Below are 17,433 nucleotides of genomic sequence, written 5' to 3' on the forward strand. Positions count from 1 at the left end.
GGGGGGGTGGGGGGCTGTCCGTTTTGATGGATGAGGGCCAGTCTCTTAAGTTCAACAGACTCTGGATCTGCTATTTTTGAAGAATATGGCTCCCCCACCCTTTAGAGGGTCTGGCAAGACCTGAATTTATCCTAAAGCCTCACAAGATGGATCAACCAGAGAGCTCTGAGCTGCTACCTGATCCACGTCCTTATTCAGCTGAGTCTTGGCTGAGGCAAAAACTCTACAAAATTTTTGGTGCTCTGATCATCCAAGCCTGAGCCTTCACTGTTTGCCTGGGCCTCACAGAGAAGAGACCGCCCAGCACCAAACACTACCCTCCATCGCTGTCCCTTTGACCATCTGACCCAGAGCTCAGCAGATTTCTTCCTGCCACAGCTACCCATGTGTACTTCTGACCAGACAATTATGGCAGCTGTTCTCTGAATCACTCAGGATTCTTCCTGGTTCTTGTCCACATTCTCTGACTTTGGTTGTCACCCAGTACTGTGGTACAGAGAAGGCAGAATAGCCACGTGGAGATGTGGAGACCTAGCCCCAGTTTGGGGAGTGGACCATTTTCCTTTCATAGCTTATAGTTGGTGGTTGGAGGGGTGAGGGTATCAGTGCATTTCCAAGTAGAGCAAAGCCTGGAACATAATGTAGTGGTTAGGAGAGCACATTTGTATTGGATATAGACCTTGCCCTGAATCTTAACTCTGCCTCTTACTGGCCATTTGACCTTGAAAAAATTCTCAGGGCCTTCATTTTTCCAGCTCTGAAATGGGGGTAAATAAAGGTGCCCACCTTAAAGATTGTCAAGATTAAAGCAGATAATGCATAGAACCCACTCTAGAACACTGGTTTGGAACATAACTGGATCAGAGTTTTTTTTGGTTGCATGCTATATATTGGGTTAAATAGTATCCCCTCAAAATTCATGTCCACCTGGAGCCTCTGAATGTGACCTTATTTGGAAATAGGTTCTTTGCATTGTTGTCAAGTTACAAAGAGGTTATAGTGGTTTAGGGTGGGCCCTAAGCCAGTGGCTTGTGTTCTTGTAAGAAGAGGGAAATTTGGACGTACACACAGAAAAGATGTGAAGACAGGCACAAATTAGAATAATGCATCTATAAGCCATGGAATGCCAAGGATTGCCAGCAACCACCAAAAATTTGGAGAGAGGCATGGAACAGATTTTACCCCAGAGCTTCCAGAAGGACAAAGCCTGCCAACACGCCAATTTCAGACTTCTAGCCTCCAGAATTCTCCAATGAGAGAATACTTTCTATTGTTTTAAGATGTCCAGTTTGTGGTATTTTGTTATGTCAGCCCTAGGAAATTAATACACAAGCAAACATAGGATTTCATTAGAAGGTTATGGGGTAGCTCACAAAATCAGGAAATCAACTAAAAGCTAAGCTTAGGAGGGACAAGATGCATTATCAGGAGATAGCTGAAAGTCTGGTCAACTCCAAACATTTTAATCCTTTTGCTTTCCTGTCTGAGAACTGCTGTTTCAGCAATGGAGCCCAATCTGCCTAGCCTAGGTCATGACTGCTGCTTGACTAGGCCAGGGCATTTAGAATGACAGTTCTCTTATTTCCCACAATAGGGAAGGGATAAATTCCTAAATTTACTATTGGGGTGTGTTACTATGAAAATTCCAACAAATATACAATAATGCACTTAGTAAATCGTAGGTATTAATGTCATTGTTGTTATAAATTTTTATTTTCCAGAGTGTTGAGAGCAAAGAGTAGAATCAGGAGACTTAGACTGGTTGCTGCCCAATCCCAAGAGTACCTAAAAAGTTGACCAAAGAAAGGACCACATGCCACCCCCTCAGCCTTAAACATTGTTTCACTGCTTAGTTCTGCGCTCCACCCCCATCAGTGTTCAGGAGACCAACCACATGGGTCTTCTGGGTCCCTGCTTGTCCACTGGAGAGCCCATTCTAGGGGCAAGAAGGAATGACATGTGGAGAATACAATATTCTTTACAGCTGGACGTGATCTGTGGAGGACAGGCCATGAATATACAGTACCGGCTGATCTCAAATGTACTGTGTCCTAATTGTTGTTCTCTGGATGGGCCTCCATTTTGTGACTGCTCATGGTATCTCTAAGCTAATGGTCTCACAAGAAAAAATTTATAGGCAGTATCAATGTGTACACTGGTGATCTGCACCATGATTCCCAGGATGCAGCTGGAGTATGAGTGCTCTGAGTCTTAGGTTTTTTTCCTTCCTTGTTTAAAAGGGCTACTTCATCCACAAAGTTTTATTTTAAGCAAATCACTGTGACAATAGTTGTGACAAACTTGGAAACAAAAAGGACATCTTCTTTCCACGACTTTGTTCCATGTCAGATTCCCATCTTGGGATAGTTTACCATTAAATGTTGAGAATTACTGCCACAATTTGTCATCCATTAAGCACAGGGTACATTATGAAGAGTGATAATTTCCATTTATTTTTGACATTTTGCTTCTTCATTCAATTGCACTTCTGTTTTTTAAACTGCCTGCCTCTTCCCACCTCTGTGCTTTCTTCTGAATTCACACTGCCCTGGGATGAGAAAATGGGTGCTTTTGTGTCCTTTGAGGATGTGGTTTCTGAAAGCTCAGATGTGAAGCTGAAGTGGAGGTGAAATAAGTGGCTATGAAATGGCCTTGTGGGTGAAAGGCTGGCTGTTCCAGCTGGGGATGTTTGTGATGTTGTCCCAGAGGAGGTTTATGTGGAAGGTGTAATCAACACTGGTTTGTAATTCAGCCAGCCTTTACTGAGTTCCTACCTATGTATGGTCATGTGATAGGCGCTACAGATATAATAGTGACTCTGACAGAGACGGTCTCTGAGAGTACATAGGCAATAAGCAAAAAGACAAAATAATTGCAGTGGTGCTGAGTGCTGTGGAGGAAGTAAACAAGGTGTTTTGAAAGGAAATTACAGGGGGCAAAGGATGGCCTCTCTGAGGAACTGACTTAAGCTGATACCTAAGAGATGGGAAAGAACCAGCCACTAAAATCACCTTTCCTGTGGAGGCACCACAAGCACCTGGCAGTAAAGGGCTTTGTGTGGACGAGGAGCCATCAGAGGCCCAATGTGGGTAGGGTGGAGCAGTCCAAGAATTTCTTTGGTCTTCTGGAAGAGGACGGAGGCGTGAAAAGGCCTCAGACTGGGATTCGTGTCCTTCAACTGTATCTTGGGTAAACTGTACACTGCAGTCTGAAAGCAGGGACCACTGGTCCTGCTCACTGGTCTTGCCCAGCGGAGCACCTGACCAATAGAAGGCGCTTATGAATATTTCCTGAACGACACATCTATGAATGAATTTTAACCTGTATTCTCACTTGCTTCCTTCTTTCCTGCACTTCATTGAAACAATCACAAAGACTTAGATTCAGAAGGGATATTGGGGTCAGCTGGCCTGGCCCCTCACCAGCTTGTCTAAGTCCCCTCTGTAGCAAGCCTGGTAAGGACCTGACAGCCTTGGCTTTCTGAACATTTCCAGGGAGGAGGGCTCCTCTCCCTTGGAGCCATCTCAGTGCTTTAAAAAAAAAAAAAAAGGTTTTTAATAGGTTACCAGGTACGTGATGCAAAATTCAAAAGTACCTACCCCTTAGGTATATGAAAAGCAGCAACTCCATCCTTGCTCTCCTGCCCTGCCCAGTTCTCCTCAGAGGCCACCACTCTTACCTGAGCCCCAATATAGTCTATATGCTTATAAATATATAAAAAATTTTAATGAAAATAGATTAATCTTTTTATTATAAAAGTATCATATAATCATGGTAAAAAAGAAAAATGCAAAAGGCTATAAAAGAAGAAAGCAGTATCCTGTAATCCCGGTGTTGTAGATATACATTGTTAATATTTTGGTATGTATCCTTCCAGATTTTTTCTGTATATGTGGTATATATAATTGACACAAATAATAGAATTGTAAACACACACAGTTCTGCATCTTTATTTTGTTTTAATTTAACAATATAGGTGACCATATTGTGCAGACCATATCAACACTTCTGAAGCTAATATTTTAAATTGCTGCATAGATTCCATTGTATGAATGTACCATAATTTATTTATTTTTTAATTTTATTATTATTATTTTTTAATATCCAAACTTCAGGCAAGTTCCTCTTTTTTTTTTCCTGAAGATGTTGGGGGTAGGAGTTAATTAATTAATTAATTAATTTTTGCTGTGTTGGGTCTTCGTTTCTGTGCGAGGGCTTATTCTAGTTGTGGCAAGCAGGGGCCACTCTTCATCGCGGTGCGTGGGCCTCTCACTATTGCGGCCTCTCTTGTTGCAGAGCACAGGCTCCAGACGCGCAGGCTCAGTAGTTGTGGCTCACGGGCCTAGTTGCTCCGCGGCATGTGGGATCCTCCCAGATCAGGGCTCGAACCCGTGTCCCCTGCATTAGCAGGCACATTCTCAACCACTGCGCCACCAGGGAAGCCCCCATGATTTATTTATCCAAAAATTCTTATTAGTGGATCTTTATGTGGTTTCCAGACTTTTTGCTATTGAAACCAATGCTTTGTGAGTATTCTTATATAGGTGCCATTTTGTATGTGTGTGAGGTATCTGTTGTATAATTGCTGAGGGGTAAACCTACTGGTCAGATAGTACGTACCTTCTTAAATCTTGATAGATGTTTCCAAATGGCTCTCCATTTAGAAGCTGTACTAATTTGCACTCCCACCCACAATGTATGAGCATGCCCCATTCCTTATTTATTTATTTATCTATCTATTTATTTATTTATTTATTCTTGGCTGAGTTGGGTCTTCTTTGCTGCATGTGGGCTTTCTCTAGTTGCAGTGAGTGGGGGCTACTCTTCCTTGCAGTGCATGGGCTTCTCATTGCAGTGGCTTCTCTTGTTGCGGAGCATGGGCTCTAGGCGTGCGGGCTTCAGTAGTTGTGGCTCATGGGCTTTAGAGCGCAGGCTCAGTAGTTGTGGTGCACGGGCTTAGTTGCTCCACAGCATGTGGGATCTTCCCCGACCAGGGCTCGAACCCGTGTCCCCTGCATTGGCAGGAGGATTCTTAACCATTGTGCCACCACAGAAGCCCCCCATTCCTTTTTTTTTTTTTTTTTGCCGTACGCAGGCCTCTCACTGTTGTGGCCTCTCCCGTTGCAGAGCATAGGCTCCGGACGTGCAGGCTCAGCGGCTATGGCTGATGGGCCTAGCCGCTCTGTGGCATGTGGGATCTTCCCGGACCGGTGCACGAACCCGTGTCCCCTGCATCGGCAGGGGGACTCTCAACCACTGCGCCACCAGGGAAGCACCAGGAACACATGAATATGTTCACTTTATTAAAGTAATGAAACATTACAGAAAAGGGATCCATGTCACTCTTTTTTATTAAACGAATCTGGAGTGTTTTCTTCCAGATCTTTTTCTCTGTATTTACATGTGCATCTATTAGTAACATATACTATTGCTTCGTAACTTTTTAAACAAAGTGTAAATGGTATTATGCTGTAATATCACTATGCGATTTGATTTTTTTAACTCAAAATATATCTTAGAGATTTATCTCTGTTGGTACTTAATTGATCTTTCACTGCGTTCTTAATTATTCCCTAGTATGATCTGCACCATCATGGTTTATTTACACGTTTGTCTATTAATGTACTCTTATTTTAAATTTGAAGCCACAAATAATGCTGCAGTGGTTATCCTTGTACTGGCCTCTTTGTGTGCATGTGTAAGCATTACTCTAGGGTAGATGCTAACAAGTGGAGTTACTGAATCCCAGAGTTTTTAAAATTTTACGAGATTCAGCCAAGTTGCTTTCCAAAGTGACTGTGCCAATTTCCATCTCCATCAGTGTATGGAGCACCTATTTCTCTGTGGTGCCCCACAGCATTTGACATGCTCTAAAAACCTTAGAGTGTGGCCAGCCCTGAACCAAGATGGCAGAGTAGAAGGACGTGCTCTCACTCCATCTTGTGAGAACACCAGAATCACAACTAGCTGCTGGACAATCATCAACAGGAAGACACTGGAACTCACCAAAAAAGATACCCCACATCCAAAAACAGAGGAGAAGCCACAATGAGATGGTAGGAGGGGCACAATCACAGTAAAATCAAATCCCATAACTGGTGGGTAGGTGACTCACAGACTGGAGAACACTTATACTATAGAAGTCCACCCACTGGAGTGAAGGATCTGAGCCCCACATCAGGATTCCGAACCTGGGGGTCCAGCAACGGGAGGAGGAATTCCTAGAGAATCAGACTTTGAAGGCTAGTGGGGTTTGACTGCAGGACTTCGACAGGACTGGGGGAAACAGAGACCCCACTCGTGGAGGGCACACACAAAGTAGTGTGCACATCGGGACACAGGGGAAGGAGCAGTGGCCCCAGGGGAGACTGAACCAGACCTACCTGCTAGTGTTGGAGGGTCTCCTGCTGAGGCGGGGGTGGGTGTGGCTCACTGTGAGGACAAGGACACTGGCAGCAGAAGTTCTGGGAAGTACTCCTTGGTGTGAGCCCACCCAGAGTCTGCCATTAGCCCCACCAAAGAGCCCAGGTAGGCTCCAGTGTTGGGTTACCTCAGGCCAAACAACCAACAGGGAGGGAACACAGCCCCACCCATCAGCAGTCAAGCAGATTAAAGTTTTACTGAGCTCTGCCCACCAGAGCAACAGTCAGCTGTACCCACCACCAGTCCCTCCCATCAGGAAACTTGCACAAGCCTCTTAGGTAGCCTCATCCATGAGAGGGCAGACAGCAGAAGCAAGAACTACAGTCCTGCAGCCTGTGGAACAAAAACCACATTCACAGAAAGATAGACAAGACGAAAAGGCAGAGGGCTATGTAGCAGATGAAGGAACAAGATAAAACCCCAGAAAAACAACTAAATGAAGTGGACGTAGGCAACCTCCCAGAAGGAGAATTCAGGCTAATGATAGTGAAGATGATCCAGGACCTCGGAAAAAGAATGGAGGCAAAGGTCGGGAAGATGCAAAAAATGTTTAACAAAGACCTAGAAAAATTAAAGAACAAACAAACAGAGATGAACAATACAATAACTGAAATGAAAACTACACTAGAAGGAATCAATAGCAGAATAACTGAGGCAGAAGAATGGATAAGTGACCTGGAAGATGGGATGGTGGAATTCACTGCTGTGGAACAGAATAAAGAAAAAAGGATGAAAAGAAATGACAGCCTAAGAGACCTCTGGGATAACATTAAACGCAGCAACATTCGCATTATAGGGGTCCCAGAAGGAGAAGAGAGAGAGAAGGACCTGAGAAAATATTTGAAGAGATTATAGTCAAAAACTTCCCTAACATGGGAAAGGAAATAGCCACCCAAGTCCAGGAAGCGCAGAGAGTCCCAGACAGGATAAACCCAAGGAGAAACACACTGAGATACATAGTAATCTAATTGACAAAAATTAAAGACAAAAAAAAATTATTAAAAGCAACAAGGGAAAAAAGACAAATAACATATAAGGGAACTCCCATAAGGTTAACAGCTGATTCTCAGCAGAAAGTCTACAAGCCAGAGGGGAGTGGCACAATATATTTAAAGTGATGAAAGGGAAGAACCTACAACCAACATTACTCTACCTGGCAAGGATCTCATCAGATTCGACAGAGAAATCGAAAGCTTTGCAGACAAGCAAAAGCTAAGAGAATTCAGCACCACCAAACCAGCTCTACAACAAATGCCAAAGGAACTTCTCTAAGTAGGAAACACAAGAGAAGAAAAGGACCAACAAAAACAAACCCAAAACAATTAAGAAAATGGTCGTAGGAACATACATATCGATAATTACCTTAAACGTGAATGGATTAAATGCTCCAATCAAAAGACAAAGGCTTGCTGAATGGATACAAAACCAAGACCCATATATATGCTGTCTACAAGAGACCCACTTCGGACCTAGGGACACATACAGACTGAAAGTGAGGGGATGGAAAAATATATTCCATGCAAATGGAAATCAGAAGAAAGCTGGAGTAGCAATACTAATATCAGATAAAATAGACTTTAAAATGAAGAATTTTATAAGAGGCAAGGAAGGACAGTACATAATAATCAAGGGATCAGTCCAAGAAGAAGATATAACAATTTTAAATATATATGCACCCAACATAGGAGCACCTCAATACATAAGGCAACTGCTAACAGCTCTAAAAGAGGAAATTGACAGTAACACAATAATAGTGGGGGACTTTAACACCTCACTTACACCAATTGACAGATCATCCAAAATGAAAATAAGGAAACAGAAGATTTAAATGACACAACAGACTAGATAGATTTAATTGATATTTATAGGACATTCCATCCAAAAACAGCAGATTACACTTTCTTCTCAAGTGAGCATGGAACATTCTCCAGGATAGATCACATCTTGGGTCACAAATCAAGCCTCAGTAAATTTAAGAAAATTGAAATCATATCAAGCATCTTTTCTGACCACAACGCTATTAGATTAGAAATGAATTACAGGGAAAAAACCGTAAAAAACACAAACACACGGAGGCTAAACAATTCGTTACTAAATAACCAAGAGATCACTGAAGAAACCAAAGAGGAAATCAAAAAATACTTAGAGACAAATGACAATGAAAACACGATGATCCAAAACCTATGGGATGCAGCAAAAGCAGTTCTAAGAGGGAACTTTATAGCTATACAAGCCTACGTCAAGAAGGGAGAAAAATCTCAAATAAGCAATCTAACCTTACACCTAAAGGAACTAGAGAAAGAAGAACAACCAAAACCCAAAGTTAGCAGAAGGAAAGAAATCAAAAAGAAACAAAGAAAACAAGAGCAAAGATCGATAAAACTAAAAGCTGGTTCTTTGAGAATATAAACAAAATTGATACACCTTTAGCTAGACTGATCAAGAAAAAGAGGGAGAGGACTCAAATCAATAAAATTAAAAACGAAAAAGGAGGAGAAGTTACAGACACCGCAGAAATACAAAGCATCCTAAGCAACTACTACAAGCAACTCTATGCCAATCAAATGGACAACCTGGAAGAAATGGACAAATTTTTCAAAAAGTATAACCTTCCAAGACTTAACCAGGAAGAAATAGAAAATATGAACAGACCAATCACAAGTAATGAAATTGAAACTGTTATTAAAAATCTTCCAACAAACAAAAGTCCAGGACCAAATGGCTTCACAGGTGAATTCTATCAAACATTTAGAGAAGAGCTAACACCCATCCTTCTCAAACTCTTCCAAAAAATTGCAGAGGAAGGAACACTCCCAAACTCATTCTATGAGGCCACCATCACCCTGATTTCAAAACCAGGCAAAGATACTACAAAAAAAGAAAATTACAGACCAATATCATGATGAATATAGATGCAAAAATCCTCACTAAATACTAGCAAATAGAATCCAGCAACACATTAAAAGGATCATACACCATGATCAAGTGGGATTTATCCCAGGGATGCAAGGATTCTTCAATATACACAAATCAATCAATGTGATACACCATATAAAGAAACTGAAGAAGAAAAACCATATGATCGTTTCAATAGATGCAGAAAAAGCTTTTGACAAAGTTTAACACCCATTTACGATAAAAACTCTCCAGAACGTGGGCATAGCGAGAACCTACCTCAACATAATAAAAGCTATATATGTTAAACCCACAGCAAACATCATTCTCAATGGTGAAAAACTGAAAGCATTTCCTCTAAGATCAGGAACAAGACAAGGATGTCCACTCTCACCACTATTATTCAACATAGTTTTGACATTCCTAGCCACGGCAATCAGAGAAGAAAAAGAAATAAAAGGAATACAAATTGGAAAAGAAGAAGTAAAACTGTCACTGTTTGCAGGTGACATGATACTATACACAGAGAATCCTAAAGATGCCACCAGAAAACTACTAGAGCTAATCAATGAATTTGGTAAACTTGCAGGATACAAAATTAATGCACAGAAATCTCTTGCATTCCTACACACTAATGATGAAAAATCTGAAAGAGAAATTAAGGAAACTCTCCCTTTTACCATTGCAATAAAAAGAATAAATACCTAGGAATAAACCTACCTAGGGAGACAATTGACCTGTATGCAGAAAATTATAAGACACTGATGAAAGAAATTAAAGATGATACCAACAAATGGAGAGATAATCCTTGTTCTTGAATTGGAAGAGTCAACATTGGGAAAAGGACTGTACTACCCAAAGCAATCTGCAGATTCAGTGCAATCCCTATCAAATTACCAATGGCATTTTTTACTGAACTGGAACAAAAAATCTTAAAATTTGTATGGAGACAAAAAAGACCCCGAATAGCCAAAGCAGTCTTGAGGGAAATAAACGGAGCTGGTGGAATCAGACTCCCTGACTTCAGACTATAATTCAAAGCTACAGTAATCAAGACAGTATGGTACTGGTACAAAAACAGAAACAAAGATCAATGGAACAAGATAGAAAGCCCAGAGATAAACCCACGCACCTATGGTCAACTAATCTATGACAAAAGAGGCTAGGATATACAATGGAGAAAAGACAGTCTCTTCAATAAGTGGTGCTGGGAAAACTGGACAGCTACATGTAAAAGAATGAAATTAGAACAGTCCCTAACACCATACATAAAAATAAACTCAAAATGGATTAGAGACCTAAATGTAAGACTGGACACTAAAACTCTTAGAGTAAAACATAGGAAGAACCCTCTTTGACATAAATCACAGCAAGATCTTTTTGATCCATCTCCTAGAGTAATGGAAATAAAAACAAAAATAAACAAATGGGACCTAATGAAACCTCAAAGCTTTTGCACAGCAAAGGAAACCATAAAGAAGATGAAAAGACAACCCTCAGAATGGGAGAAAATATTTGCAAATGAATCAATGGTCAAAGGATTAATCTCCAAAATTTACAAGTGGCTCATGCAGCTCAATATTAAAAAAACAAACAACCCAATCCAAAAATGGGCAGAAGACCTAAATAGACATTTCTCCAAAGAAGACATACAGATGGCCAAGAAGCACATGAAAAGCTGCTCAACATCACTAAAGATTAGAGAAAGGCAAATCAAAAGTACAATGAGGTATCACCTCACACCAGTTAGAATGGGCATCATCAGAAAATCTACAAACAAATGCTGGAGAGGGTGTGGAGGAAAGGGAACCGTCTTGCACTGTTGGTGGGAATGTAAATTGATACAACCACTTTGGAGAACAGTATGGAGTTTCCTTAAAAAACTAAAAATAGAATTACCATATGATCCAGCAATCCCACTACTGGGCATATACCCAATGAAGATCATAATTCAAAGAGACACATGCACCCCAATGTTCATTGCATCACTATTTACAATAACCAGGTCATGGAAGCAACCTAAATGCCCATCGACAGGTGAATGGATAAAGAAGTTGTGGTACATATATACAATGGAATATTACTCAGCCATAGAAAGGAACGAAATTGGGTCATTTGTTGAGACATGGATGGATCTAGAGACTGTCATACAGAGTGAAGTAAGTCAGAAAGAGAAAAACAAATATCGTATATTAACACATATATGTGGAACTTAGAAATATTGTACAGATGAACCGGTTTGCAGGGCAGAAATAGAGACACAGATGTAGAGAACAAACTTATGGACACCAAGGCGGGTTAGCGGCAGGGGGTGGTGGTGGTGGTGGGATGAATTGGGCGATTGGGATTGACATGCATACACTGATGTGTATAAAATTGATGACTAATAAGAACCTGCTGTATAAAAAAATAAATAAAAGTAAAAAAAAAACCTTAGAAAAATTTGGCATTCTTATATGTAATAAATGGTTTCTGATCGTCTTAGTATGCAATTCCCTGATTACTAACGACAGTGAGCAGCTTTTCATTTTTGTTCTTGGCCATTTGTATTTCTTCTTTACCTGTTCATGTGTTGTGTTCATTTTCTTCTTCTGTTTAATCCTTGGTATATTGATTTGCAGGAATTCTTTCTATGTTCTGGATACTTATCCTTGGTCTGTGATTTATTTAGCAAAATTTCCTCCTACAGCCCCCTGAAGACAAAGGATTCCATCATCCTACCCTTGTGCATCTCTTGTTTAGGACAGTGTTTATCCCACAGCACTCCATCTCGGTACACCTGACCCAAGGATCTTTCCTAAAGAAGTTGCATGATTTCAGACTCTCCACAGGAATAAATACCAAACAGTGGTAGTGAGGACACTGTCTTAGAACACACAAGTCCACAATTGTTTACTAGTTAAATACATAAAACATGAGAACATTTGGGCATATGTGGTATGTGTAGTAGTTAAGACTTTGGAGCCAGACTACTTGAGTTCAAACGTGACCTCTGCCCCTTCTTAACAAATGTATGAATTTGGGAAAATGGCTTAAGTCCTCTGGGCATTAGTTTGGTCATCTGTAAAATGGGCCTAATAATAGTAAATTGTATAGGATTGTTGTGAGAATTAAATGAGTTAATAAATGTAAAGTACTTTTAGCAGGGCTTGGCACATGGTGAAATCTGTATAAATATTATCTATTATATAATAAAACTTTGGCTTTTATAGTATTTTTTTTTCTGTCCCAAGGTAATTGAATTTTGGGTGTGTTTCCTCAGTATCTAGTACTCCCTCATAATGAACACTTAGATAACCTGGATATACAAATGGAAAGGCTTAAAAATAAAATTAACAGCATGTGTTATATGAGTCATAAAAATAAGGTACAGGAGTTTCAGTGCACAAAACAACTTCTTTACGATATGCTTATTGAGGATGGTGAGCATTTCTCTCTGCCAGTTAAAGTGGTGCAGCTCAGGCAATTGGGTAAATACAATGTATTACTCACTTAGCTTGCTAGCTTTATAATTATGCAACTTTTGATTAATTTTTTATTTGCAGGGATATACACTACAGTATTTTGTAATTCATGCGTAAGTTTTTTTTTTTTTTTTTTTGGTACGCGGACCTCTCACTGTTGTGGCCTCTCCCGTTGCGGAGCACAGGCTTCCGGACGCGCAGGCTCAGCGGCCATGGCTCACGGGCCTAGACGCTCCGTGGCATGTGGGATCTTCCCGGACTGTTTTTTTGTTTGTTTTTTTGTGGTACGCGGACCTCTCACTGTCGTGGTCTCTCCCGTTGTGGAGCACAGGCTCTGGACACGCAGGCTCAGCGGCCATGGCTCACAGGCCCAGCCGCTCCGCGGCATGTGGGATCTTCCCGGACCGGTGCACGAACCCGTGTCCCCTGCATCGGCAAGCGGACTCTCAACCACTGCGCCACCAGGGAAGCCCCATGCATAAGTTTTGATTGATTTTTATGTGCCATGATTTCAAAGTCCCCTAATTCAGGGTTGTATACAATATTACCACTCTGAACTCACTGCACGTTCATGGGCCATTTGCTGTCCTCTGACCTGTTTATACCAGTTGTCAGTGCTGAGTGGGACCTGCTGATCTCTCTAGGAGTAATGATTTTTAAAAATGTGGGACAAAACATCCCAGACTTAATCAAGGCTGAATTTAGTGTTTGCTTTGGGCCAAGTGATGCCTATAATACATGATTTCGTGATTTTCTTTAGATTCCTGATGAAATAGATTTTCTGTTCCTCAGATAGGCTGCTCCTTGTCCCCCTCCCCCCTCCAGTCCTCATGCCCTCCGTGCACATGTGTTACCTCACCTCTTATATGAAACTGGAGAAGTCCAGAGTCCAGGCACATCCCCTGGAGGTTCTAAGATAAAACAGCATTCCTAGATTTCTGCTTCTTTGTCACTGAATTTGGGAGTGGGACTCTGCACTCCTCACTGTTGAAGAGGGAGAGAGGGATGAGGCAACAAAGACAGGTGTTTGACAAGGAATTCTTCTAGTATGCTAGCGACATGGTATGTGAGCCTTTGTGTCTGGTGCACTAGAAGGCTATGAACACTACCATTTCACACTCATTAGAATGGATAAAATAAAAAAGGCTGACAATAGCAAATGTTGGTGAGGATGTGGAACAACAAACTCTCATACATTGCTGGTGGGAGGGTAAAATGGTACAAATACTTTGGAGAACTCTTTGTAAATTTCTCGTAAAATTAAACATAAATCTACCCCATGACCTAGCAATTCCATTTCCAGGAATCCACCCAAGTGAAATGAAAATATTTGTCCACGTAAAGACTTGTATATGAATATTCATAGTGCTTATTCATAATAGCAAAAAATGGAATAAACGGAAGAGTGGACAATTTGTAGAACATTTATACATTGGTAATACTACTCAACAATAAAAGGAACAAACTGCAGATATACATAACAACATAGATGAATCTCAAGAACATGATGTTGAACAAGAGAAGTCAGATACAAAAGTAAACATGATTCCACTTATACGAAGTCCAAATTGAGGTAAAACTCATCTATGGAAATAGAAATCAGAATAGTGATATGTCTGGAGTGGGGGTGGGAGGACTGGGATTGTCTGGGAAGGGGCACATGGGAACTCCCTGGGGTGATGGCAGTGTTCTACATGTTTGGTTACGTGGGTGAATATGATTGTCAAAACTCATCCAACTGAACATTTATGATCTGTGCATTTTCTTGTTTATAAATTATGCCTCAATAACATATTTATTGAATACATTTTTAAAGGTTATGGTTAGTTTTTTTGCTCTTTCGTAGTTCAAATTATTTGTATTCGTCAAGGTTGTCATCTTTTGCAATGATATAGCATCTTAATCGTTTACCAGGGGTTCTTAACCTGTGGTCCAGTGATAGTTTTCAATGGATCCTTGAACCCCGTGAAATTGAATGCACAATTTTGCATGTCTGTGTTCATGTATTTTTCTCTCCCCTTCAGGAGCAAGTTCATAGCTATCACCATATTCTCAAAAGGTTCCGTGACCCAAAACGTATTTAAAAGAGAACTTCTGTGTTAATGGTTCATGCAGGATGTGTAGGAAACAATCTCAGTAGTTAAAGATGAATGAATGAATAAATGACCAACTATTTCCAGCTGATGTTCAAGGAACCAAGCCTCTACTAGTTTACAGATTAAAACTGGCAGATGTCAGTGGCTCCATGAAACTGCAAACATTAGAGAAAACTTCTGGCCTGAGAAATAGAATAAAGTCCTTATAAGAACAGCAGGCAGAATCAGTGTACCATATAAGAGCTTTCAATCACATTTATAGAAAAAGATGCTTGCTATTCAAAAGTATCATATACTGTGTCTATTTTAAATATTGAAATTAGATGAACATAAGAGAAGCAACAGTTATGTTTCAACTATAAAAAATTATTTAATGCTTTTCTCTTGACAGAAAAAACAGTTACTGTAGTGAATGTTAACAGAATTGTAGCAGGTTCAGCTTTGCCAGTGTTTAACAAAAGAAGACAATTTTGATGTGGCTCAGTTATGGCAATTCTCATACAGTGAGTTTTGCAAATTGGTTATTCAGTCTCAGTCCCTGATTGCAGGGGGACAATGCAGTATTAAATTGATGGCATAGGGCTATAAATGCTCTTTGAGATGTGAAGTTGCTCCAAGCACAACTGAGAACCTGAGCTTGCTTTTATGTGGTTATTGACAGGTTTCTGTGGTCTCTTTTGTCCCATGTGTCTTGAGTGTGACATCGCCAGACATTATGGAGAGTGTTTTTGTTGGCCATTGTTACCTGGGTCCACCTTTGCACTAAGAATTGGCACCAGAGAGAGACATAAAATACGGGTAAGTGTGTTTGGATGTATATGTGAAGCTGGATCTGTATGAGAACCTGGATGCCTTTCAAACCTGTGATTTTTTTTAAAAAATGAGGTGTGGGTGAGGATGCTTAAAAACACCACACTTAGTGGAATATTTTGAGAAAGGAAAGGGAAGAAATTTCTGATTTCATTTGTTACTAGGATGTATATTAATGAAAATGGCACATTGTGAAGGGTATTTCCAAGGGGGACCTATTATAATGTAGATTGTAGGCCACTTCTGTTTCTCTGTCTCTTATTACGTCCAGAGAAGATGATACGTAGAAGTGCACCAAATTTGGAGGATACACTTGGGATAATCTCACTTAAAATGTAGCCCATCAGCATATACAGAATTCACTTTGGGGGTTCCCTGGGCACCCTTCAAAGAGCCAGACAATTTCCAGTGCAGCTGAGACTGAGGTACAATGAGAGATTGAGGACAGACATGTCATACCTACTAAGATGTGGACAGATAAAAAGGCATCTTTTTATTTTATTTGTTTTTTTTATTGGAGTATAGTTGCTTTACATTGCTGTGTTAGTTTCTGCTGTACAGCAAAGTCAATCAGCCACACGTATACATATATCCCCTCTTTTTTGGATTTCCTTCCCATTTAGGTCACCACAGAGCACTGAGTAGAGTTCCCTGTGCTGTACAGTAGGTTCTCATTAGTTAAAGGCATCTTTTTATATATTCATGTGAAATGATCCCTAAGATATATTTTTAAGTGAACAAAAGAGTAAGGCGTATAAGTATGTAACGATTTACTTAAGAAGAATATATATATGTAGGTAAAATGTAATGTGTATATATCTGTATGTATCTATATATTTGTCTAGACATAGAATTTATCTGGAAGTGTATATAAGAACTACCAACAACAGTAGCCCCCTGACAGGTAACTGGGTGGCTGGTGAGAGCTGTAGAAGGGGGGGATTTACTTTTTATTTCCTATCCCTTCTTACTGTGGGAATTTTGGACCATATGCATTTATTACTCCAAAAAAGTAAATAAAATAATTATAAACATTAAGTTCTAAGAGGAAATAAAAAGATGTTGACAGAGAATTTTCTGTCAGTGAGACAGTGGTTTCAGGTATGAAGTCTTGAGGGCAGGTCTCTGAATTGCAAGGATCGATTAGCAGTCGAGCTGCTTGGCACTTGGGTAACGCAGTGGAGTTGTGTCCCTGGGCGATGACTTCAGGGTGGTGGCAGATCTTGGGGGCAGTGGGTGGGATGGGCCATGAGGTAATACTGCGGAGGTTCCTGGGAAAGGGAACTGAGCCTGTGCGATTGAGCCAGAACAGAGGCCCGGTCTCCCCTAGGGCACGCTGTGCGAGGACTGGCTGGCAGTGCACTGCTGCTGGCCTTTTTCCATCTGCCAGGTGGCCCGGGAACTTAAAATGAGGACCTCCCAACTCTACGAAATCTATGCGGCCCCTTCGACTAAGGAAAATCTTATCTGACAGAGCAAGAAATCTCCTCACTTCCCCGTGCCCTCCTCTCAAATCCCTCTTAGTAGAGAGATTGTTCTTAAGGTTTCACTGAAATAGTATGAAAATAAATGATTTCCCACTACTGTCTTTACTGTTGTCCTTTCTTTATACGTACCCCCGATGAAGACTCTGTTATTTGTCTGAATTTGCTATCCCAGCCCAGCCATATTAGGCAGATTCGAGAGGTGAGTTTTTTACCCTCCATCACCCTGCCTGGAGTTTTGGAAGGCTGCATTTTCCCCCA

At 40.7% G+C, this 17,433-nt stretch overlaps 1 protein-coding gene across 1 annotated transcript in view; it reads left to right on the forward strand.

Moving 5' to 3' along the window:
- Positions 1 to 17,201, forward strand: part of PLAC8L1 (PLAC8 like 1) — a 24,118-nt gene extending 6,917 nt beyond the window's left edge. Inside the window, exons 3-4 of the mRNA XM_007462396.1 lie at positions 15,540 to 15,676; positions 17,019 to 17,201. Coding sequence (XP_007462458.1) covers positions 15,540 to 15,676; positions 17,019 to 17,159 — 278 coding nt within the window. The 3' untranslated portion in view covers positions 17,160 to 17,201. The remainder of the gene's footprint in view (positions 1 to 15,539; positions 15,677 to 17,018) is intronic.
- The last annotated feature ends 232 nt before the right edge of the window (positions 17,202 to 17,433 follow it).

Source organism: Lipotes vexillifer, unplaced genomic scaffold (assembly GCF_000442215.2).
Source record: "Lipotes vexillifer unplaced genomic scaffold, Lipotes_vexillifer_v1.1 scaffold1068, whole genome shotgun sequence".
In the NCBI taxonomy this organism is placed as follows: domain Eukaryota; kingdom Metazoa; phylum Chordata; class Mammalia; order Artiodactyla; family Lipotidae; genus Lipotes; species Lipotes vexillifer.